The sequence below is a fragment of the Vipera ursinii genome (genome assembly GCF_947247035.1).
Source record: "Vipera ursinii genome assembly, chromosome: 1".
In the NCBI taxonomy this organism is placed as follows: Eukaryota; Metazoa; Chordata; class Lepidosauria; order Squamata; family Viperidae; genus Vipera; species Vipera ursinii.
This window is the reverse complement of record NC_139512.1, coordinates 28,853,491-28,880,184: the sequence shown is the minus strand read 5'-3', so window position 1 is coordinate 28,880,184 and position 26,694 is coordinate 28,853,491. Positions and strand designations below refer to the sequence as shown.

At 40.9% G+C, this 26,694-nt stretch overlaps 1 protein-coding gene across 1 annotated transcript; it reads left to right on the top strand.

The window, feature by feature from the left end:
- The first annotated feature begins 1,154 nt into the window (after positions 1-1,154).
- On the top strand, positions 1,155-26,055 carry SGPP1 (sphingosine-1-phosphate phosphatase 1). Its single transcript, XM_083351144.1, has 3 exons — positions 1,155-2,562; positions 16,097-16,186; positions 21,995-26,055. Exons 1-3 carry the CDS (start codon positions 1,849-1,851, stop codon positions 22,547-22,549), a joined length of 1,359 nt encoding a protein of 452 aa, XP_083207270.1. The 5' UTR covers positions 1,155-1,848; the 3' UTR covers positions 22,550-26,055.
- Positions 26,056-26,694: the final 639 nt, after the last annotated feature.

The following is a 26,694-nucleotide window of genomic DNA, read 5'->3' as shown; positions in this document are numbered from 1 at the left end:
ATCATGAATAAGGGATCCACAATATACTTTTACAAGCATTTGCCATTATAGGAAAACTGACTATTGAAGAGGACCCTTTTTTCCCAGATAGGTCTGAGACTGATTTTAAAGTGGATTTAAAAATTTCAGACTACGGGAATCATCCAGAACAAGATGTTACACTGCATCTACAAATGAAACTGGCTGTCTTAACAAAGAAAAAGAGTGACCTGGATAACTTTTTTATACTGGAATTATAAGACACTTTATTAAAGTTTTGAAGAATTTTGTGAGAATGGACAAAGAAAAAACGAGAAGAAATCAAGTGATAGGACATTATTTGAGAGGATTAAAGGACAAGATTGTTAAAAGGGAAAGGAAGGAATATAAAATAAAGGTTGTCAGATGTAAAAGGAAGGAATATAAAGCTGGTTTATTTGATCAAGGTTAAAATAGGTATGTTATTGTCTCTGGTAGCCCTTAACGATCAGGACTGAACTTTAAAGTTCAGCTTTAAAGATGTTGTTCATAGAAAAGAGAAATGGAAGAGATCATTTATTGTACTTTAAGAGATGATAAGTTACTAAAATGAGCCCTGCTGACACCGTGGTTAAAGTGCAGTATTGAGGCAAACTCTGCCCACAATCTGGAGTTCAATCTTGACTAGCTCAAATGGTGTCAGCCTCCCATCTTTCCCAGTCAGTTAAATGAAGATCCAGACTGCTGAGAATATGCTGATATTGTAAACCACCCAGAGTGCTATAAAGCACTCTGGGGCAGCATATAAGTGATATTGCTAAATTCATACACTACGGTCCAAAGACACCCCCCCCCCCGCAGCTGATACAGCTGTCAGCTCCAGAAATAGGCTGGCATTGTAAAACTGCACAGTGTGAATTATGGGATTTCTATTCGCTTTAATATCGTGATTTTGGTGGGCTTTTATTAGACGCCTTAGAAAAGCGTCATCGGCGGCAGAAAGGCGGGATACAAATTCGATTAATAAGCAGGTTGCGGGAGGGAACACCTGGGCGCCTCCACCACCACCCCCCTCCCCGGTTTCCGCCATCTCGCGCACGCCCTGCGGTTCATATTTGGCGTGCGCGCTCGCGCTCAGCGGATTCTTCGGACGGGGATTAATCGCGCGCGCGTGCGCGCGCCCCAGCTAAGTAAGAGCAGCCAGAGGCGCAGGCGGGACTTGTACGGAATTGGTGCTGCGCGGAGCAGCGAGAGCCGGGAGAGGCTGCGTGGGGATGTTAGGCGGAACGGTGGCTGGGTCGACTGACTGAATGCTCGATTGACGCCGTCTTTTTCGGAGGACCGTGATTTCCCATCCGGAGCTGTTCTTTGCCCGCTCGTCAGCTGGCTTCCCTCTTTTCCGGAGGTGAACCCGTTCTCAGCCGCTTCGCGCCCCAACGGGTTAACCCGCCTTCCTCCTCTCCTGGGTCTTTTCGGGCTGCATTTTAGCTTCACTTCTCCTTTCCCCCCCCCCTTCTTCTTCTTTCGTTTCGCTTCGCTTTCTCCTCCCTATCCCGAAGCTCCTCCTCTTCTGCCCTACATACTACTCTCGTTGTTTCTCCCCCTTTCCCTTCTCCAACCAGCAAGGTTTAGTGCCCTTCCCAGCGTGCCTTATGAAGTCATACCTGCCCTAGTTCCCTCTCGGGGCCCACAGGTCATACGCCTGTGTCATCTGCTGAAGCGGCTCCCCCTATTTTGCAAGCCCTTTCTCACTTTGAAAAAAACTGTGGGGTCTCTGCTGAAAATTATCCTGAAGTACTTTCAGATCTCTTTCCCTGCTTTGTTTTTTTTTTCCCCCATCCTGGATTTCGGATTTACCTACTTGAGTTGCCCTCTGACAGAAGAACTGATATGTCTCTGCTGCATCGCTTGATTTGTTACCTGCAGGATGCCGAGAAAGTTGCCCGTTTCCAAAAACTATGCGGTGTGGAAGCACTACCGGACTGGAGGTCTGTCTCCTCAGCTCAGATGATGGACACAGATCACTCTTTGGCCAACGGGAACTGCACCGTTGCCGAGACCCAGGGTGAAAGTGGCAGACGATGTGTGTCCCGAGGAGGTTCGTTTAACGTGGAGGAGAAACGTGAGGAGGGCCACTCAAATGGTAGGAAGAAAGGGATGGTTTCTGAAGACACCTGTGGAGAGGAACCTCAGCAAGCATCTCTAGAAAAGCAGAAGAGGTGGGTCGCAAAAAACCATCCTCGCCGCAACTCTCTGACTGGAGAATCCATATCACAGAAATTCAGAATCCATAATTTTTTCCTTTATTACCTCTTCAGCTTTGGCACAGAACTTGGCAATGAATTTTTCTATCTCATGTTTTTCCCCTTCTTCTTCTGGAATGTGGATCCTTGGCTGGGCAGGAGACTCATCATCATTTGGGTTTGGATTATGTATTTGGGTCAGTGCACCAAAGATGTTATCCGCTGGCCAAGGCCTGCTTCTCCCCCAGTAGTGAAGCTGGAGGTTTTCTACAATTCTGAATACAGCATGCCCTCAACTCATGCGATGGCAGGCACTGCCATTCCTGTGTCATTGTTCCTACTTAGTTATGGACGGTGGCAGGTAAGAACTCACTTTTTGTTTATATTAAGATACTTCATGTTTGCTTGCGGCTGGTGAAACAATTTCCTGAATATATAAAACAATGCTTTTATTTTTCTAATCCATTTTAAAATGGAAAGTATCTGTTCCTAAGTAAATGCTTAGACAACTAGGAATTTTGGAGCATGTTAATTCTAGACAGGAAGGCGGTGCAGAGAGTGGTGAGAAAGGCCGAAAAGATTATTTGCAGTTCCCTCCCTCCCATCCAGAACATAGCAGAGAAGCGTTGTTTGAGCAGGGTCCGTAAGATTATCTAGGACACTACTCATCCTCTTCACGGCCTGTTTTCCTTGTTACCCTCTGGGAGGAGGCTTCGTGGTATCCATAGCAGAACATCCAGATTCAGCCATAGTTTCATTCCATACAGCATTAACCTTGTGAACTCTGTCTTCTTCCTTCTGTTATATATTGAAGATGGACAGTATTTAATATTTATTTGTTATGTATATGTAGGGGTGTGGATCTCTACATATGTTGTATATAGTATGTTTTACGTGTGTGTCATGTATGTGTTTCAGTTTGAGAGCGGGCAACTAAATTTCATTTTTGATGTGTGCCGTTGTGCCCACAGTAAAGAAATGACAATATCTTATGAGAATTAGTTTTGAAGCCGGATGATATAGGCCACACCTGAATTTGAAAATAAAATAATACGGTGGATTTATTTTCTGTTCTCTTAGTTGGAATTTTGAAGTATTTTCTACAGTACTGAGTTGGCTTAGATGTTTGTCACAATTTACAAAGGAGATCAATTTTGCAAATCCTAAGATCTTTTCAATATTTTACCTGACTTAGCTACCTTATTTCAGAAAAGTAAATGATATCCCCATAATCAGCACCCATACTTTTAAAGTCTTCCTGGAATTGGCAATGATTGAGTTTACAGCTTTGATGACAACTTGCATGACTTCTGTTTTTAAAACTTCTGTACGTAAATGTTCTTGATATATCTGATGCAGTGGTTTATCAAATGTGAGTTACTGGTGGCAATTGCACCATCTTCTATTATCAATAGCACTTAGACTTATATAGTGCTTCTCAGTGCTTTGCAACCTTCTCTAAGCAGTTTATAGAGTCAGCATATTGCCCCCATCAATCTGGGTACTCATTTTACTGACCTCAGAAGGATGGAAGGCTGAGTTAACCTTGAGTCGGTGAGATTCAAACTGCCAGCAGCCGGCAGTCAGCAGAATTAGCCTGCGCCACCATGGCTCATTAGTCTTATAAATCCCTCTTTTTTACCAAGTATACCTGTGGTGCTATCAGTAGCTATGCCAGATAGGTTGGCAAAGAAATTAAAGAAATATGCTTTTATGTAATTCTTACTGCTTCATACAAATCAAGAGATTTACTTATGTCTTTTAATGGCATCAAAGAAGCCATTTCTTCAGTGATATTGCACTCCTTATCAATACCCCTAATAAAAATGGCAAGTTTGAGCCATATTTGTAGCACCAGTATTTCCATCTATTGCCAGTGCATAAAATTTGAATTTGAATTTTAGAGTTTTAATTGGGGTTTTTATATTTCTTCAGGGATTTAATTTAATCTTTTTAAATTATTTTTAATTTTTGTATCGATGTTTTAAGTAAACCGCCCTGAGTCCTACGGGAAAGGGCGGTATATAAATTCAATAAAATTCAAATTCAAAAATTGAAATTAGGGGCTGTTCAGGACTGCATGCAGCTTTTATGGGCTGTGGGTTGGACATGCCTGCTCTTGAGGATTTAGTATTCATTCACCTTTCATATTTTCCTTCCATAAATCTATTGCATGTCTTTAGAAACCATCTAAGAAGTTGGCTAAGTTAGAAATGAATTTAAGTGGGTAGGAATTATAACATAATACTTTTGATGTCACAAAGAAGAGGGTGAGTCAACATATTTTCACAAGAACCTGAAGGTGGGAGAAGAAGCAACAGATGGAAAATAATGAAAGAGCGAACCTGGAATTAAGGAAAAATTTCCTGACAGAACAATTAATTAGTGGAACAACATTAATAAAAGTTGTATCTATGATTCTGTTAGTGAAGTTATGTTTAACTTTTGTATCTCCTTTCATTAACTTTACACTACTGGTATTGGTTAAGATCGAAATCCTTCCTTCTGTACTTTGAAAGAGGCTTTTGGTTTGCAGAAGGCTTCCAGTCTAGTAAAGTGAAGTGATTTCCTTCCTATCAATCTGCCCCAAATGGTCAAGGGGTTTATAGGGAAAGGAAGAAATTAAGATCAAGTCTATTTTCCTTCTGTTAAGGAGATATGTGAGAGAGATTGTGATTGCGATTCTCTCAATGATCTTATCTCTGGCCATACATTGTTATCTAAGACCAGGGAAATTAGTAATTAATAACTGAGTGAATAACAGCTTATTATACAGCACAGTCTATGGAAGCTATTTCTTTTACAAAAATACGAAGTTCAGTAGTACAACTTTGGAGTTAACTCATTTTTTTCTGTTCAGATACAGTGGGACAGCGATATTAAGTATGCTCCAGAAATTTATCATACGGTATTCCAGAATGTGAAAATGTCTGGATTACTGCAACTGGGAGAAAATAAATAGTACAATACGGCCGGCTGAGGCGAAGAGACCTGTGACTCGCTCTATGAACAGAGCGCAAAAAATGCCGGCAATATAAACGTGTTCCCTCATCTCTGGCAATTTTACTCTGACGATGTTGGATACACACACACACACACAGAGAGAGAGAGAGAGAGAGAGAGAGAGAGAGAGAGAGAGAGAGAGAGACATAACCAGCTTTAAATAAATTGTGATTAAAGTGATTAACGCTAAAATCCATCATTAGCTATGGCTGCTCAGTGGAAAGTTTGGGCCAGTCACTCTGTTGGTCCAACTTATCTTACAACCTACCTTTGGGTGAAAAAGGTACACTATCATGAGCTTCAGAAGAATGGCATATAAATGTAATAAATCATTCACTAAACAAGGTTATGAAATTGCCATGAAATTCATGTCTAGGTAGGTCCATTCAGTTTTTTTAATTATACAGTGGGACAAAAAAGTATTTAGTCAGCCACCAATTGTGCAAGTTCTCCCACTGAAAAAGATGAGAGAGGCCTGTAATTTTCATCATAGGTATACCTCAACTATGAGAGACAAAATGGGGGGAAAGAATCCAGGAAATCACATTGTAGGATTTCTAATGAATTAATTCATACATTCCTCGGTAAAATAAGTATTTGGTCACCTACAAACAAGCAAGATTTCTGGCTCTCACACACCTGTAACTTCTTTAAGAGGCTCCTCTGTCCTCCACTCGTTACCTGTATGAATGGCACCTGGTTGAACTTGTTATCAGGTTAAAAGACACCACTCCACAACTTCAAACAGTCACACTACAAACTCCACTATGGCCAAGACCAAAGAGCTGTCGAAGAACACCAGAAACAAAATTGTAGACCTGCACCATGCTGCAAAGTCTGAATTTGCAATAGGCAAGCAGCTTGGTGTGAAGAAATCAACTGTGGGAGCAATTATTAGAAAATGGAAGACATACAAGACCACTGATAATCTCCCTCGTTCTGGGGCTCCACGCAAGATCTCACCCCGTGGGGTCAAAATGATCACAAGAATGGTGAGCAAAAATCCCAGCACCACACGGGGGGACCTAGTGATTGACCTGCAGAGAGCTGGGACCAAAGTAACAAAGGCTACCATCAGTAACACACTATGCCGCCAGGGACTCAAATCCTGCAGTGCCAGACGTGTCCCCCTGCTTAAGCCAGTACATGTCCGGGCCCGTCTGAAGTTTGCTAGAGAGCATTTGGATGATCCGGAACAGGATTGGGAGAATGTCATATGGTCAGATGAAACTAAAGTAAAACTTTTTGGTAAAAACTCAACTCGTCATGTTTGGAGGAGAAAGAATGCTGAGTTGCATTCAAAGAACACCATACCTACTGTGAAGCATGGGGGTGGAAACATGATGCTTTGGGGCTGTTTTCTGCAAAGGGACTAGGACGACTGATTCGTGTAAAGGAAAGAATGAATGGGGCCATGTATCGTGAGATTTTGAGTGAAAACCTCCTTCCATCAGCAAGGGCATTGAAGATGAAACGTGGCTGGGTCTTTCAGCATGACAATGATCCCAAACACACCGGCCGGGCAACGAAGGAGTGGCTTCGTAAGAAGCATTTCAAGGTCCTGGAGTGGCCTAGCCAGTCTCCAGATCTCAACCCCATAGAAAACCTTTGGAGGGAGTTGAAAGTCCATGTTGCCCAGCGACAGCCCCCAAACATCACTGCTCTAGAGGAGATCTGCATGGAGGAATGGGCCAAAATACCAGCAACAGTGTGTGCAAACCTTGTGAAGACTTACAGAAAACGTTTGACCTCTGTCATTGCCAACAAAGGGTATATAACAAAGTATTGAGATGAACTTTTGTTATTGACCAAATGTTTATTTTCCACCATAATTTGCAAATAAATTCAGTGATTTCCTGGATTCTTTCCCCCCATTTTGTCTCTCATAGTTGAGGTATACCTATGATGAAAATTACAGGCCTCTCTCATCTTTTTAAGTGGGAGAACTTGCACAATTGGTGGCTGACTACTTTTTTGTCCCACTGTATGTGGGGGCGGGGTGGTGGTGGTTGTTGATGGCTATTTCATAAACATTTGTGCAATAATTGTAAAGCATTTAACACTTCAAATATTTCAAAGCCTGCCCCCATAAGCATTTGAGATTGTTTCCTGAAACTGTTGTTCTTTTTCTAAAAGCTATTGGCACTTGCTTAATCTAGAAGAATTTTTGACCAAGCTTTTCTCCAGGATATTCTCAGGCTAAAATTAGTTAAAAAAAACCACAGAAGTGGATTTTCTCAAATAGTGAAAGTTTTAAAGGGTCTAATAGCCAATATTTGTAGAGACGTAAAGGTTGCCAGGTCTCTGGCCAATGACGAAATCCTAATTGGAATCTTTTCCCTTTATATACTTGTTTCTAAATGCTGCCAAGCAACGACTTCTGCTAAAGTATTTTTGTTTCAGCAAGCTTTGCTGCTGATTGCAGTCATAATTACATTAAAAAGAATACCAATAACATTTCACATAATTGACTATAACTGCACAAACTCCCAGGAATAAGTCTCGTTGAATATAATGGAATTTAGTTGTGAGAGACACAGATAGTGAAATAAACCTCTTTTTTTTAACTTGTCCTCTAATTTATATTTTTTCATTAGCCTCCTCCATACATGCATGAGGAATACAACAAAATTATTCCAAGCTTGTTTATAATAATAGATTTATATAGAGAAAAAAAGTGACAAACATAGGCTCTACATGAATTTTATGTAATGTTCCTGTGACAGCCATATATGCCAATACATTTTAATATTCAATAGTCTAGAGTTTGTCACCTCACTTTGAAAAGCAAGAATATACATAGGTCATTTTTTAAGGGAAAAAAAGAGTTTGTGGGTGGGGGAAATAGATGAGTAAGAAATCATTCTTAATCTTTAAATATATTTGCCATCCTTAATGTGATGGATCCATTGAAGTGGCTGGTGAATGAATGGATAGTAAACAAGTTTTTAAATTGTGGATTTATTTTTTAGTAAATTCGGAATTATTATATTCACTTTTTCCTCTAAATGAATGTTTGGAAAGAGGTGTCAACTGTCCCGTTGACATTTCCAGAAAAAGAAACTCCTCAAACATGATTTTACCAAGAGTATAATACTTTACTGAAAATTTATATTGATTGATTGATTTGATTGATTTGATTTATTATATTTATATGCCGCCCTTCTCCCTAAGGACTCAGGGCGGCTCACAACAATAAAAACTAAAAAAGAACATGAAAATACAAAATTTAAAAAAGAATTAAACAGTAGATATGTTCAATACATAGTAATTTAACCCCATAAAACCAAATTTAAAACCATAGTCAGTCCAGGCCCGATTGTTGAAACATCCATGTCTTCAGGTCATGGTGAAAGGACCGAAGGTCGGGGGCCATCCACAGCTCCGGAGGCAACTCATTCCAGAGGGTCGGCATACCCACAGAGAAGGCTCTCCCCCTAGGGGTCACCAGCTGGCATTGCTTAACCGACGGAACTCTGTGGGAGCAAACAGGGCGATGGGAGGTTGACAATGGCAGCAGGTAGTCTCGCAAATACCCCAGGCCTAAGCCATGTAGGGCTTTAAAGGTAATTACTAGCACCTTGAATCGCACCCAGAGGACAACCAGAAGCTAATGAAGCTCGCGCAGGAGTGGAGTAACATGGGAGTATCGAGGAACTTCCTTAAGTACCCACGCGGCTGCATTTTGCACCAGCTGAAGCCTCCGGGTGTACTTCAAGGGCAGCCCCATGTAGAGAGCGTTACAGTAATCCAGGCAAGAAGTGACAAGGGCATGGGTGACCGTGTATAGGGCATCTCGGTCCAAAAAGGGGCACAACTGGCGCACCAGGTGAACCTGTGCAAAGGCCCCCCTGGTCACGGCAGTTAAATGTTCTTCCAAATTAAGCCATGAATCCAGGAGGACACCGAAGTTGTGAGCCGTTTCAGAGGGGGGCAATACCTCCCCCCCATTGAAAGAGATGGAACATGTTGGACAATACGAGATGCCGGTATCCACAGCCACTCAGTCTTGGAGGGGTTGAGCCTGAGCCTGTTCCTTCCCATCCAGACCCGTACCGCCTCCAGGCACCGGGACATCACGTCAAGGGCATCACTGGGTTGGTTTGGAGTGGAGATGAACAACTGGCTATCATCCGCATATTGGTGATAACTCACCCCAAAACCACGAATGATCTCACCCAGCGGTTTCATATAGATGTTAAACAGGAGGGGGGAGAGAACCGACCCCTGAGGCACCCCACAAGAAAGGGGCCTCGGGGTGTATCTCTGCCCCCCTGCCAATACAAACTGCGAACGGCCCGAGAGGTAGGAGGAGAACCACCATAAAACAGTGCCTCCCACTCCCAACCCCTCGAGCCATCGCAGCAAGATACCATGTTTGATGGTATCAAAAGCCGCTGAGAGGTCAAGTAGGACCAGGATAGAGAAACAGCCCCTGTCCTGGGCCCGCCAGACTTCATCTACCAGTGTGACCAATGCCGTTTCCATGTTGTAACCGGGTCTGAAACCGGACTGGTACGGGTCCGGATAGTCCGCTTCATACAGGAATTGCAGAAGTTGACGCGCCACAACACTCTCAACAACCTTTGCTACAAAGCGAAGGTTGGAGACAGGACGATAGTTATTCAACGAGGCCGGATCCAAGGCAGGCTTCTTGAGGAGGGGCCTCACCACCGCCTCTTTCAAGGCGGAGGGGAAGACACCCTCTGTCAATGAAGCATTGACAACTGCCTGGAGCCAGCCCCCTGTCGCCTCCCTGGCGGCCGAAACTAGCCAGGAGGGACATGGGTCCAGTAAACAGGTTGTAGCGCTCAGTCTGCGCATAATCCTGTCCACATCATCCAAAGATACAGGGTCAAACTCACCCCAGATGGTATAACCAAGACCTGCCCCTTCCATTCTGCCAGATTCCACCCAGTCGGAGTCCAAACCAGACCAGATCTGAGCGATTTTGTCCTGCAGATACTGTACAAATTCCTCAGCCCTACCCTGCAAGGGGTCATCCCTCAGTCGCTGATTAAGCAGTGAGCGGGTAACTCTAAACAGGGTGGCTGGGCGGTTATCTGCGGATGCAATGAGAGCGGAAAAGTAAGCACGCTTTGCTGCTTCCATCGCCACTAGGTAAGACTTAAGATAAGTTCTCAACTGTGTTAGGTCAGATTCGGATCTGCTGGACCTCCAATGACTCTCTAGGCGTCTTTTCCGGCCCTTCATCTCTCGGAGTCCCTCGGTAAACTAGGGGGCCACCCAGGATCCATGCCGGGTCAGAGGCCGCAAAGGCACAACTCGATCCAAGGCCCCAGCAGCCATCCTCTCCCAGGCTGCCACTAGGGCCTCGGCAGAGCCGTGAGCAAAGGAAGCGGGAAATGTCCCAAGCTCCGTCTGGAACTTCTCAGGGTCCATCAGGTGCCTGGGGCGGAACCACCTGGTTGGTTCCGCCTCCCAGTGGCGGGGGGTGGCGTACTGAAAGTCTAGCCAGAGAAGAAAATGATCGGACCATGACAGGGGATAGATGGTTAAATCCCCCCTACCCAGATCATTAATCCACTGCCCAGAGATAAAAACCAGGTCGAGTGTGTGACCTCCATTATGAGTCGGGTCCTGAATTATTTGACTCAGGTCCATGGCCGTCATGGAAGCCATGAACTCCCGAGCCAACTCAGACGCCTCACCCACAGAAGGCAAATTGAAATCCCCCAGAACTATAAGCCTGGGGAACTCAATCGCCAACCCGGGCAAGACGTCGAGGAGCTTGGGCAGGGCCGATGATACACAGCTGGGAGATAGGTACGTAATCAAAAGGCCCAAATGAACGCCTGGACCCAACTTCAAAAGGAGAGATTCACACCCGCTGTTCTGTTCCCCCCTCCCGGAGCACAGACAGACAAGCAGGCATGACTCGCAAGAATTAATGCTACAGGCTTTAATTAATTGCCTACTGATAAGGTCTTGGCAGCAACATAAGCTCGTTACCTCAAACTTCAGATGAAATGAGATAACGTCCAAGCAAAGAGTCCATTAGCAGAGGTACAGAAGCGTTGCCAAGAATTCAGACCAAGGTTTCAAACAAGAAGCAGAGTTCCAAAGACGTGACCCAAAGTTGTTGAAACTATTGTTCGTCACAAAGTTCTGAGAGCAGCCACACCCCCTTTATACCTTATGGGGTGTGGCTCAATGACTCAGCTACTCCCTGACCCTCCTACCCAACCTATGTTGCTGCAGACGCTTGGCCCTGCATCTTTCTCGAGGGTCTAACCATGACTCATCTTCGCTAGACTGCTGCAGCTGTTTGAGCACCGCCTGCTCCTCTCGGCCTCCCGATGGAGACGGAGGCCTTGCCAGAGAGGAGGGCCCCGGAGAGGGAGGCCTTGCCAGTTCCTCCCCATCATCCTCAGAGTCCTCATCCTTGGTTAAGACAGGCGCGGGGGTCGGGGCCACAACATCTGAGGGACAGTGGCCACTCGCGGACAAAGACTCTCCCTAATAATAAACACCACCCCCCTGCCCCTGCCCTGGGCTCGTGGCTGGTGAAGCACCCGGAAGCCCGGTGGGCATAGCTCCGAGAGGGGCACACCTTCCTCTTGGCCCAGCCAGGTCTCCGTGATGCAAGCCAGGTCCGCGTTCTCCTCCTCAACAAGATCATGTATGAGGGGAGCCTTGTTCACCACAGACCTGGCGTTGAAATAAACCAACCTGAGCCCGGGGTTCTGCAATCCTATGCCCCCAGGGAAGCGAGAAGAGCAAGGAGGGCGGGAACAGGCAACTGCTTAAAGACAGCGGTGGACCGTTCCCCAATAACAATAAAGCCCTCTGCTCCCACACTCTCTGCCCCTCTCAATCACCGTCAAGATAGGGAGACCCTCCGCACTCGGAGCTGAGTCTGCCCCCAAACCCCTATTTTCCCCCCACGACCGTCCGATGGTCTGGACTGCTGTCCGGGTCGAACTCCCCCAAGTTCGTTCTGGATCCCCAAGGCCTCCCACCTCCCGGGTCCCCTTAAAATTTTATATAAAAAACTTAATAAAAATCCCCTCAGCCTCTTCTTTGAAGCATGCCATCTCTCAGGGTCACACAACCCGTCATCAAGAAAGTGGCACAGAAGAAGCCAAACCAGCTCTGGTTTTCCCACTTGAAGGCTTGCTTAGTTATACAATAGGCTCCCTCACCCTCTGGGTGTTCATATTGTCCAATAGTAATATCCATGCCAATCCATGTTAAACTCTGAGGAAATTAGTATGAGGGATATAGAAGCAAATACTAGCTAGGTGATTGGGTAGTTGATATAGAAAAGCTAGAAATTGCCAATATATATATGTGTTATCACAGAATTGCATTTTAATCTAATAGATAAACCAGATATTTATCAAATGCTCATAAGCAGAATAAGAATATAGTAACATTTTGAGACTTCTGGTTTGCCGACGCGGCCGCTATGGACACTTGGAAGACGACTCTCATCTTCCACGTCCAGTTTTGCATCGCTGGGGGGCCCTAAAAGGGTTGAAAAGTTGCCCCGGAGAGGCGACCAGAAAGGAGGGGCTTTCGCAAGATCGCGGGAGAGCGGCAACTCTCCCGTCAGTGCCTGCCTTCCCTTCAAACCAGCGGATGAAAGACTGGCCATAGCAATATGGCCGGTCATTAGGCTGCAGAAAGCCGAAGTCGCACTTACCATCAGGCAACATTAAAACAGCATGGAAGAGACTGGGTGAGATCTACCTCTCTTAAATTTCAACTTTTTTTCCACCTAAGTAAGCTGCTAAAGTACTTTCCCCCTTCCCCTGTGGAGCGGGAAGGGGGATTTTAGCCCTCCCTCCAGAAACATACAGGGGAGATTTTAAAAACGTTGAAAAAATAATTGGATCCCAACTAGAACTTATTTTCTAAAACTTGTGGATTAAAAGCTTTTGATTGTCTACTTTTTTACTTCCTATTTTTATTAGCAAGTTTGGGTTTTTCCTCCTAAATTGGAGGAAATAATTGAAAGAAATTCCCTAAACAGTTGGGGGACATCTTGTGGCCGAATCTGGAAATGCAATGTGTTATTCTTGAAGAAAAAAGACTTGTCTGGCAGTTTAGAAAACAAGATAAGATTCATGTAACCTTGAACACCAACTGTGAGAGTCTTTGCTGTGTTTCTTATTTATTGAAGAAAAAAAAACTATAAAAGTTTTCAATTCAACTCATCACTATGGAAGACCAGGAACAGACTTTTACTATGGAAGAAATGCAAAAACAAATCTTTGCTATGATGAAAATAACTTACCAAACTCACCAAATTCTTCTTACAGCTGGTGAGAAAATAAGAGCTTTAGGAAAAAATACTAGAAAGCTTCTTATGTAAGCAAATTCAAACTTTGACTACAACTAATAAACTATCTATACAGAATACAACAGAAAAAAAATCAAACAATCAAATATTTTGACAGACAATCTAATCGCCCAACAAGTACAGACAACAGAAAATTCAGAAAAAAATCTGACAAAATGGATGGAGGAAAAAACCTGCTATATAAATCAGAAGGAATTCGAAGATCAAAATGAGAAACAGATGGAAGAAAAGATAAACAGTCCAGGACAACTACGTCAAGAGGAGAAAATAAAGAGAATATCTGGTAGTTCTGCCAGTCCCCTTAACTTTCCAAAAATAGTGACTGGATGGTCATCCCAATATGATACAATAATACAAGAATTCTTTGATGATCCTGAAGCATGGACATGGAAGATGACTTGGCAAAGGAAAAAAGCCAGAATAAGACTGAAGAAGAACGGTGTATGGACATATTTAGGAGGTCTAAAACAGAATATATTTAAGTAGACAAGATCCGTATGTTGAATATGAGATATTGTTATGATGTGAAGGTAAAGAAAAATGTTGGCTAATTAAAACCTAGATGTATGAATGTCAATAGATAATTGAAATACTGAGTTGTTTATAAAGGTGATTAAGACATATATGTTAAGACTGATGTAATTAATATGTTTGGATGTAGTGGTAAGAATAAAATTATAAGCTTAATTATGAGAAAGTGGACATAAAGAAGAAGAGAGAGGATATATTAAATGCTGAAATGGGAGAAATCTTGGTTACTGAATCTACAATATTTGGAAATTATAATAAAAATAAGAATATTACACTGTATTACTAACCTGTTGATATGGAAGTGAGAGATAAGATATGTATTAGATGTTGGGGGGAATTGTGACAAAGGGAATTGTGACAAAGGGAATTGTGACAAAGGGAATTGGGGTCATTCAAAAATTTGGAAATGATAAATATTAAACATTTAATTTAAATATCAATGGAAAATTAAAGCTGAGAAAATTTATAAGGTTATTGATGGTTCAAAAGATGGGATGTCAAAATAAATAAGATATATAAAATTATTGATAAATGTAAGAAAGCTACTAAGTAGCTGATGGATAGAATAAGAAGTATATTAATTTAGACAAGAGACAGTATGTATTAAAGGAAAAAAGAGAGGAAATATTGGTTGTAATAGTTGGAGATTTGTATTAATACACATTTGTATGTAATGGAATTATTGTAACCCAGACACCACGTTGTTTTTCAAAGATATAATTGTAATATTGGAAAATTAATAAGTTTTTTTTAAAAAAAGAATATAGTAACATTTTTTTGCTTTCCAGGATAGCATTGAGAATAGTCATTAGTCAGATAATTGTATCCTCCATGAATTAGATCTTTTTAGTTATCTTACAATAACTATTTTTTAACTATATGGTGTGTGAAGGAAACTTATCATATGCCTTCTTCATGCAGTAGTCCTTCAGAGGTCATGTCACGTTCTGTATTAACTAGCTCTAGTACTTGGGTTTCTCATAAGTCATAGTTACTTATTCTTTATGGAGAGATGTGGTACAAATCCAAGATTTTGAAAGCAGGACAGTCTGCTAATATTAGAGCAGATTGTGAGGCAACATAATACTAAAGAGATGTTGGAGTGTTCTAACAAGTCCTAAATGATTTCAGATGCAGACAAGCAGGATGGACTTTGTAAATGATGCCATGTATGTTTGTAATCATTCTGCCAAATTGTATGGCTCTTGTTGCCTATTTTCTGAATGAGAGGGCTGGAAGAAACCTTGGAGGTCTTTAATCCACCCCGCTGCTCAAAGCAGGAGTCTTACTCCATTTGAACCAAGGTTGAATTTGATGACTTTCATGATAATAAAAGAGGACTTTTAAGACAATGAAAGAGGGTGAAAAAGGACGACCAGCAGCAAGACGGACAGACTCAATAGCAGTGGCAATGAGTACACTATTGGGTGACTTGGAAGGACAGGTTAAGGATAAATCATCATGGAGAGAATTACCTATGTGGCCACTAGGAGTTAAAAATGACTTGATGGCACATAATGATCATAAGTCAAAATAAATCAGACAAAGTGATCAAATAAATTTGGATTTCAGTTAGAAATTTACCTTTAACTGAGAAGCACTTCTCTGCAAAAAGCTTTGCCAATTCCAAAAAAGCAGTCTTTATTGTTTTTCACTTGCAACAGCCAGATTGTTGTCTACCTATATCAAGGTAGCAGAGATTGAGATTATATTGAAAAATGAAATCAAGGGAACAATTGCTTACAGAGGGATTGAGTTTTCAGCAGTTTTTATATGCACAGTTTAGAGAAAAAATCAAAGTTGATAGCTGGAGGTTTGGAACTGAACACAGAAGACAGAATATGTACAAATGATGAAGATGTAATTGCCAACACGTGTATTGAATGTGCTGAAATTTGAAATTGAGGACGAACAAATGAAAAAAGTATATGATAATTGTATTTTATGCTTGTATTGTAAGTTACTATTTTGAATTATGGTGTCTATGTATTGTAAATATTCAGTTGCAAATAACTTGTTTTTCTTTCCTTAGTATCCTTTTATGTACGGGCTAATTCTCACAATTTGCTGGTCTTCTCTGGTTTGTTTCAGTCGAGTATATATGGGAATGCATTCAGTTCTGGTAAGAAAAATCATAAATTCTAAAAACTATTTTAATATGAATTAATGGTTGTATTGTAATACATACTTTTCTGAAAAATTATGTCAGCTTAAGCTCTGTGGTCAAAGACGATGATGATATCCCTTACAGCAACATATACTTGGTCATTTGGTAATTGGAGATGAGTTTAATCCACCTAGAAGGCATAGCTAAAAGTCTTGCCATCTTGTAGCCTTTTTCACACTTGGCAACTTTAGGATGTGTGGACTCAAACTTTGAAACTAAGAGGCTAAGCACTCCTTCTCAGTCTTAGCTCCATCTTCTGCTGTAGAGGAAGCAATTCCCCCTTTTGCCCCATTTCAAGGCTGAGGATCCAAAACTACAGATGGAGGCTGGTTGATGCTTCATTGGTGGATAGGCAGAAAATAATCATGCTGACTACGATTAGGCTGGAGACTCCTGCAGAGTATTTTCTTTCCAGTCAAACAAGTTATGTTGCATGGAGCACGGAAGCACATATTCTTTCCTGGTTTGGCCTTCTTTTCATTCTCTGGCTGGGGTTTCCCTTTATTCCTCTGACAGAGCCCAGAATGACTCATTTTGTATCAGGTTGCAGCAACTACCTTAACTGATCTTCAAAGGCTAGACAGGTTGGATCTGGTTAGTATTCAGTTAGTATACTGGCATTGGGACAAGATTGAGAAGGGGGGAAGAAAAGGAAAAAAGCACTGAGAAACCATTTCTGTGTTGTTTCTACAAACAGTATACAGGTAGTCCTCGACTTTGAAACCCAAAATTTCTGTTGCTAAGCGATACATTTGTTAAGTGAATTTTGTCCCATTTTGTGTCTTTTCTTGCCACAGTTGAAAAGTTAATCACTGCAGTTATTAAATTAGTAACACAGTTGTTAAGTGAATCTGGCTTCCCCATTGACTTTGCTTGTCAGAAGGTCACAAAAGGGGATCACATGACTGCAGGCACTGTAACTGTCATAAGTACATGCCAGTTGCCACGTATCCGAATTTTGATCACGTGACCGCGGGGATGCTGCAATGGTCATAAATGTGAAAAGCGGTCATAAGTCACGCTGTAACTTTGAACGGTCACTAAAAAAAACTGTTGTAAGTAGAAGACTGTATGAGCTCAACTTGAACAAATCCTTGTTTTATCATATCAGTGAAAGAGATTGTATTGACTTCAGAAGTCTACCCAATTTATTTGGTTCCCTGAATTAAAGAAGCTTAAAACAGCCAAAATCTTGAGTACATGCACATGTAATACAGACTTAATCATTTTTCCTAATATGTGTGTGTGGATAATATACACTGTGTGCACAATTATTACGCAAGTGAGTATTTTGACCATATTATCATTTTTATGCATATTTTCCACCTCCAAGCTGTATAAACCTTGAATACTTAGTGGATATAAGCATATCAGGTGATATGTATTGGTGTAATGAGGGAGGGTGTGGTGACCTAAGGAGATCAATACCGTCAAGATGTGCATAATTATTAAACAGTTTTTTCTCCCTGAGGCAAAATGGGCCAAAAAAGAGATTTAACTCACTCTGACAAGTCAAAAATTGTAAAAAGTCTTTCAGAGGGATGCAGCACTCTTGAAATTGCTAAGATATTGGGGCGTGATCACAGAACCATCAAATGTTTTGTTGCAAATAGTCAACAAGGTTGCAAGAAACATGTTGAGAAAAAAAGACGCACATTAACTGCCAAAGATTTGAGAGGAATCAAACGTGAAGCTACCAGGAACCCATTTTCCTCCAGTACTGTCATATTCCAGAACTGCAACCTACCTGGAATGCCCAGAACTACAAGGTGTTCAGTGCTCAGAGACATGACTAAGGTAAGGAAGGCTGACAGTAGGTTGAGAGTTCATTTTGAGTCCATCTTTAACCCGAAAAGGTCCAGTTAGCTGAACTTTAATTATACCAGCCCATATCAGTATCCCACCTCCACTTTGCTGGTGTCTGAGTCAAAGTGGAGCTCTGTTCCCGTTACTGATCCAGCCACTGATCCATCTGGTCCATCAAAAGTCACTCTCATCAGTCCATAAAACTTTTGAAAAATCTGTCTTCAGATATATCTTGGCCCAGTTTTGCTGTTTTAACTTATGTGTCTTGTGCAGTGGTGGTCGAGCTTCAGCCTTCTTTACCCTGGCCATGTCTCTGAGCACTGAACACCTTGTAGCTCTGGACACTCCAGAACTTTCACTTTCACTCCACACTTTCAAGAGCACGGCATCCCCCTGAAAGACTTTAGAATTTTTGACTTTTCAGAGTGAGTTAAATCTCTTGGCCCATTTTGCCTGAGGAAAAGAAGCTGCCTAATAATTATGTAAAGGGACGTGGTGGCTCAGTGGGTTAGGATGCTGAGCTTGTCGATCAGATGGTTGGCAGTTTGGTGGGTCGAATCCCGAGTGCCGCGTAACAGAGTGAGCGCCTGTTACTTGTCCCAGCTTCTGCCAACCTAGCAGCTCGAAAGCACGTAAAAATGCAAGTAGAAAAATAGGGACCACTATGGTGGGAAGGTAACAGCGCTCCGTGCGCCTTTGGCATCTAGTCATGCCAGCCACATAACCACGGAGACGTCCTCAGACAAGCGCTGGCTCTTCGGCTTTGAAACGGAGATGAGCACCGGCCCCTAGAGTTGGAAAACGACTAGCACACATGTGCAGGGGAACCTTTACCTTTTACTTTAATAATTATGTACACCTTGTTATAGGTTGTTGATCTCCTTAGGCCACCACACCCTCCCTCATTACACAAATACACATCACCTGATATGCTTATATCCACTAAGCAAATTTATACAGCTTGGAGGTGGAAAATATGCATGAAAATAATATGGTCGAAATACTCACTTGCCTAATAATTGTGCACACAGTGTACACATGAACTCAAACATCAGATAATTTACATAATAATTTTTAATCTGGAGTTTGTTTCCTTTTCTAGACCCCTTTGAGATGCAGATCTAAACTATCTTAGTAGTCATGTTCATTCCATCTCTTTCTCACAGGGATAATGTGTGTGTTAACAGGTTATGTAATCCTTTCTGTCATTTCGGACAGAAATGGTGCATTGCATTGGATTATCCTTTGTAAATGCAGCCTTTTCCCCCAATGTATTATATACCCCCCCCCCCGTTTTCTAAAAGAAGACTAACGATGATATTCTTCCTGTTCAAAGAAGGACAAGTTGTTAAATGAAGGATGATACTAAAAAATGGACTAGATTTGGCTGGAGCTGCAGAGAAAAAATAATCCAGCAAAGATTCCTGTAGTGTATCCCTAAGAAAGAAAGGGTAGGTAGCAGTTCAGAACATTGTTGATTGTTCCATTCCATTCCATTCCTGAGACTCAGGGGAGCATCTGCAGCCTGCCCTTATAGGGAGTCTTAAAGTTGATCTTAAAGGAGGAGTCTGGGGGCCACTAGGGAAATATCAGGTGCAGAAGACCTGATATCAGGTGCAGAAGACCGTGTTAAATCCAGAGGCAGAAATTTATTGGACACAGATTCAAACTGCCTCCCTCCACCTCTGCTCCCCAGGGAGAATTGCCCATTTGTGTTAGAACTATTTCCGTCAAACACAAGTAGTCCTTGACTAATGACCACAATTGAACCCAAAATTTATGTTGCTAAGTGAGACATTTGTTAAGTGATTTTTGCCCCATTATATGAACTTTCTTGCCACAGTTAAGTGAATCACTGCAGTTAAGTTAGTAGCACGGTTGTTAAGTGAATTTGGCTTCCCCGTTAACGTTGCTTGTCAGAAGGTCGTAAAAGGTTATTACGTGAATTTTGATCTCATGACCGTGGGGATGCTGCAAAGGTCATAAATATGAATTAGTTGCCAAATGTCTGAATTTTAATCACATGACCATGGGGATCCTGCAGTGGTCATAAGTGTGAAAAACGGCTATAAGTCGCTTTTTTTCAGTGTAAACTTTGAACGGTCACTAAATGAACTGTTGTAAGTCGAGGACTACCTGTATAGCTTTAGTCATCCTGCAGAATCTATTTTCTGATCCGCATTATCTTGAAGAGACTGGCAGCTCTCTACTTCCCTGTGCATACACATTCACAAGTAAAAAGTTAGAGGAAAACAGAAATATGCACATAGACGTAGATGCCACACACTTCGTTACACAGAAGAAAATATAGGACTTCTTCTGGCCATTACCTCTCTTCTTTCCTTATTCAGTTTGTATATGAGTACAGATAGTGTTACCTGTATTACTTACATCTGTAATGGAGCCTGCCATTTCAAATTGGGACAGTCCTTAAACAAAGGCACCCACGTGATTTCCTCACTTAACAACCCCATCCCTGTTCTTCCCAGCGCAGCCACTGAGTGAGCAAGAAGTGCCTCAGGGACAGGGAAGGACCTGGAAGCCTAGTACAGCCCTGCCCCAGGCCTCCCAGTGCTTCCCTACCCCCGAGGCACCCCCTACCCCACTTCCCAGCTCTTGGCGACCCTTCAGGCCTTGGGTCTGCTTCCCATCCTACTGTCTCTGGAACTACAGAGACTGAATTGGGGATGAAGAGCAGGCCTCCTTTCCCCTGGGCGTCCCTGGATTCATCGAGGCTGCTCTGAAATGATGCCTGCTTCCAGGACAGCCGTGTGACCTCCACTGTATAGGAGTAGCACTGTATAGTGCAGAGTAGCAACTGCTTTTAGTAGGAGATCTACAGTTAAGGTATGTGACTGATTGGTGACAAAGAAGGTGGGGAGAAGAATGTGGGGCCCAGCAGGATAGGAACCATGCCCAAGGCCTGTGGGGACCTAGAGGGGCAGGACGGAGGGAGATAGCCAGAGGTGTGATACAATGTCCCTGAGGTCACTTGTAAGGGCAGGCGGCTTGCCAAGTACACAAATTTGTTCACGTGACTGCAGGGTCACTGCAGCGGCTTTAACTCTGAAACCAAGTTGTGAGTAGCTTTGGGGGGTGGGTGGGTTCTGTCATAACTTCATTGTAAGTCGAGGACTACCTGTATAGAAAAATGAAAAAATGTCAATAGAATTACTTATGTCATTTTTTTTAAAAAAAATTGATTTATCTTGATTTCATTTTTATACATAAAGTTCTGTCACTCATTTTATCTATAAAGTTTGTCCAGCTTATTTTTGTCTTTGAATTAATCTATTAATTCTTTTGCAACAACTCTCTGAAGTTTTGGAGGAAGAGTTCCTTCTTACTGCTTCTTTGTTAGCATTTGATATCCTGAGGGTCTTGCTGTTCCTTCCTCAAATAAATGTAACCTCTTTTCTGTCATGAACAGCTGTGCACACAGGGATTCATGAACAGCTATGCACACAGGGATTGCACCCTACACTTTGGATTTTGAGTAATGTTGTTGTTGGGGAAATAAACGTCTGCCTAGATGTACACATTTTGAGATTTCTCATAGTAACTAGAGATATGGCACGGTTGAGATTATTTAAATTTTATGCAGGAAAATTATCTTCAGGGATGTGGAAGTTCTATTGTGATCTTGTTCCACAAATGCTTCATTTATCTGAATAAATAGCATTACTGTTCTGGCCCAGTAACTGTCAGGTATTATATATTAAAATCCTCCTCCAAAAGAATACTTACTGTAAATGTTCTGTGTTGGAAAAACACGTTTTCCTATAATGAACATGAGTGCACACTGTAATCTATTCCTCTTTCCTTTGTTTTTAATGTATAATTTCAGAATCATCTCTGAATAGTTTTCTGGGAAATATATTTTGAAAATATCTAATTTATATTAATTAAAATTCATAATTCATATAAGTTATTTTTCTCTCTCTCTCTCTTGAACAGGATGTTATTGCTGGCTTTCTTTATGCTCTTCTCATCTTGGTCGTCTTCCTTCCAACTGTGGATCTAGTTGATAATTTCAACTTAACTTTCAGATATGCACCACTAATCATTGTCAGTCTTCATCTGGTCTTGGGGGTATTTTCCTTCACTCTAGATACCTGGAGCACATCCCGAGGAGATACAGCTCAGATCTTGGGCAGTGGTGCTGGAATTGCCTGTGGCTCCTATGTTACCTATAGGTTGAATCTAATGCCAGATCCTCCACAAGAAATGCTTCCGTTAATTCCCTCCCTCACAGTAAATCTCTTTGGAAAGGCTGCTCTGCGATTATTGATTGGATTAGTTTTTCTGCTGCTGGTGAGAATGATCATGAAGAAGGTCACCATTCCACTGGCCTGTAAGCTCTCTGGTGTTTCTAGTGCAGATGTTCGAGAAGCCCGACAACACATGGAAGTTGAATTGCCTTATCGCTATGTTACTTATGGAACGGTGGGATTCTCAGTGACTTTCTTTGTTCCTTTGTTACTTTGCCTAATTGGACTGTCTCCATGTTAGTATTTTCTTCATATGGAAACAGTGATGGACAGTTGATCTATCCGAGAGATGGTATACCTTTTGAGAAGTGCTATGATATTGCCTCTGCAAAAATTATATGCAGCAGGCAGTGAGTTCAAAGCTTTGATATTGGTTAAAAATCTTACAGATTCAGGTCCTTGTGAAAGGCCATGTCTAGTCTTACCATTATAACAACATTATAAATAACAAATTGGTTTGTGTGTATGCATAAATATGCTTCAGACTATAAATGAACCATTTTTTTCTTTATTTAAATATGTTAAAGCAATTATGTTTACAGCTGATCTAGAAGCTCTGTCTATGGTCAATTAAAGCCATGTCATATCGCTCAGTCACAAATGGCTATATTGTAACGAAAAAGCTTTTTTCCCTTTTCATATACACACCTATTTTTTTAGACACAGGAAGGAAGCTATGCTAATAAACCTAAAATTTAATGAAATTTGGCTTACAGCACCTGATAGCTTTAGAGCCTTTTCTGTACTCCATATTTTAATTTGTGAACACAAACCACTTATTTCCATGGACTGTATTATTTGCTTAATAATTGTGCCTTTCTTTTGAAATGCACCATATACTGTGAGATACACACACTCAACTACTATAAAGTAGTATAAACATATTCTAAATTAGGGAGACATTTCAAAATGTAAGCTGTAACATCATTAATGAAAACAATTTTTATTATGTAAACTAAAACCTATATTGGGGTTTACTCACTGTAATCTACATTCTAATACTGTTTTAATGGATATTTTAAGTGCAATATACTGTATGTTATTGGCAAGAATACATTTTTCCTGATTCTCTTTTTTTTAATTAGGCATTAATTATATCTGAAATTAATGCAGTGTTAAATTACATTTTTAACATAAATTTTATTGATTTCAAATGAAGTCATATTCTTAACAATGGTGGCTTTAATAAGAAACATATAACAGACTTGTACTATTGCATTGTATTTCCCATGCTATTAGATCAGTTATCATCAAACTGTGAAAAAGGTTCTGTTGTCCTTTTTGTCCTCCACGAAATAATCAAATGTATTAAGTATGGTACCAATTACATCTAAGGCCATGTAGGCTATTATTTCTGATTTGTGACATGTTGTATAAACAAAAACTAGTGAGGGAAAACCTTTATTATTCTTATGACCAGGGCTTTTTTTGTAAAAGAAAAAGGTGCCGGAACTCACACGTTATACAACCCGCCTTGCCTACCCTACAAGGTACCATCCAAAAAAGGTGCCGGAACTCCGTTCTGAGCGTTCTATGAGAAAAAAAGCCCTGCTTATGACATAATGACATCTGACATGGTCTTTGATGTCCTATAGATCTTTGGAGATCAGGGTATATAGAAGAAAGGTAAACAGGAGGAAGACCAGAAATAAGAGTGTGTTCTCTCATATGTCTGAGTTTGTATTATTCCAGCAAAATTAAAACACCCTTCATTGTTCTGTAATGTACAGTGAATGCATTAGTGTAGGGGTGTCAAACTCGCCACGTCACGTGACGTGTTGAACGTATTGTGACTTTTTTCCCCTTGCCGGAGCTGGGTTGGGTGTGGCTTCTGTGTGACGCATCTGGCCTGTGGGCCAGAAGTTTGACACCCCTGCATTAGTGGGATGGGTCAGGTGTGCTCCAGTATATGTGTTGTTTACATATCTTATGAACTTGTAAACTGTATTTATGGATGCTTCTACTAGGGCTACACAGCAATCCTGATTCAGAGAGCAAAAGATGATTTGTTACATGTGGGACATGCATGGAGCACATGATGGAAACCCATTAAATCAAGTGCACCTTTTCCTGGGATTATATGGCATATGCAAAAGGCACTTTGGGTGAGTCCAGTGAGACAGTGTCTTGAGCTGTTCTGAATAGGCACTCCAAATCCCTGTTTGCTTTTTGAATCTGCAAGGCTGCAGACCTCATCTCTATTCCCAGCTGTCCAAAAAGTGCCTATGTATATTGTATAAATGGAGAATATAGATAGGCAAATGATCATGTATGGTAAAGGCAAAAAAATACTGCTGCTATCATAGTCTTACCTGTAAGAATATGTTCTTACAGGAATATGTTCACGGTACATCCAATTGTGTAAATTATGGAGATTAAGGGCTTTGAAAATAGTGGTATTGGTTATCATATAAGTCTGTTTTGTTTCTCTGGGACCTCTTTGCAACATAAAGTTTTGCAATTATAAGAACTCAGAAAATTGAACCATTTTAATTTCATTTGAGCTTTATGATTTGTAAAATTAAACAGGTAGTCCTCGACTTACAAGCACAATTAAGTCCAAAATTTCTGTTATTGAGTGAGACATTTGTTAAATGAATTTTGCTTCATTTTATGACTTGTCTTGCCACAGAAGTGAAATGAATCACTGCAGTTGTTAAGTTAGTAACACAGTTGTTAAATGAATCTGGCTTTCCCATTCACTTTGCTTGATAGAAAATTGCAAAAAGTGATCACATGACCACGGGACACTGCAACTGTCATGAGTCAGTTGCCAAGTGTCTGAATTTTGATCATGTGACCATGGGGATGCTGCAATGGTTATAAGTGTGAAAAACGGTCATAAATTACATAAATTTCAGTGCTATTGTAATTTTGAATGGTCACTAAACGAGCTGTTGTAAGTTGAGGACTACCTGTATATGGTATGTGGTCTATTGTAGGGTCTAGTGTTTCATTTTTCATAGAATAGTTACCAGTTATTTGTTTTTGGGCCTCATGTAAAAGGGTGGAAATGAATCAGGAACTTGTATTTTGATAATACAGTATGCCAGAACATTCAAACAATGGAAATCTCCTTAATTCTTAAACAAGTTGAATGTTTAGGAATCAATATTTCTATGTTGAGTTGTGGAAGGAGTACACATGAGTTGCTGTTATCCAAGAGTCTATAATTTATAATAAAAAAGAGCCCAGAAGCATGAGACATTTTGAAAGTACAATTAAATTACACTTGTTGGATGCTTCTTAAGATTAAAAATAATATTTGTACTCCAATGTTTAAGGGTAGAAATATACACATCTAGTTGTAGTTGCTTGGTTTTGTTTTCCTGCTACAGTTTCAAATAAGGCCTTGATATTTTGTCTTATTTTTTAAATGTTGCTAAATTCATTTTTTTGGGTGGGAGGGGGGGAATGTTCATTTTCTCTGGCCTCATTCTTCTGTAGATGAGACCAGAACACGGGATCCTTTGTGTCACTGCAGCCTTTTTTATGCTCTGCATTTCTACAGTGTTTATGTTAGTCACAAAAATAGCAGTTATTCTCCTATATAGAATTTAAGAATTTGGCAGATGGCATTTGCACTCTGATAATGTCTTGTTACAAATGTAGTCCAGAATATTTGGCTTGGACACCAAGAATTTAAACTAGTTTCATGACACTGGGAAGATGGATTTCTCCCCCCCCCCACACACACACTTGATCATAATTATTGCTACCATCAAGGCTCAGGGGCATCTGGGGTGAGGAGGCAAAGGAAAGCGGGTGGGTGGGTGTTAGAATTTGCAAGATGGTCATCTCTACCATCTTACAGGTTTTGACGAGATGCCTGTGGCTACTTTTAAAACTGATGTGAGATCTAAAGGGAGTTTGATATTGATCAGGACGTACTAATTAAGACTTCTAAAACTAAAAAAAAGCTATTTACACGAACATAGGCAGGCGTCTGAATTATAATCAGTGAATAATTTTTTTCATTATCATTATCAAGATTAAAAAAGTAGTTTACTCACTCAGTACTGGTACATTTTCTTCTGCAATTCTATCCAGACACTAGGAATTACTTTGATTAGGTACATATTAACTCTCCCAACCAGTACTGTATAGCTTTTTGTTCAATGTGTACCAGAAGAAAAAGAAGTTTAAGAAGAAATTGGGTAAACAGACTTTTCTTTTACATTCCTAAAAATGCAATTAATCTTAATGAAAGCACAAAAATTAAATGTTTTTGTTACATTTCCATTTTTTTGCCATGCTTTTCAAAAACAAAAAAATAAAAATAAAAATAGATCTGAATGACTGTTGCAAGTAACTTGCAGTTTTGGGTGGGATTTATTATTCAGGTTGTTTAGCACTATTATAATTAGTATTAAAAACATTGCTGAA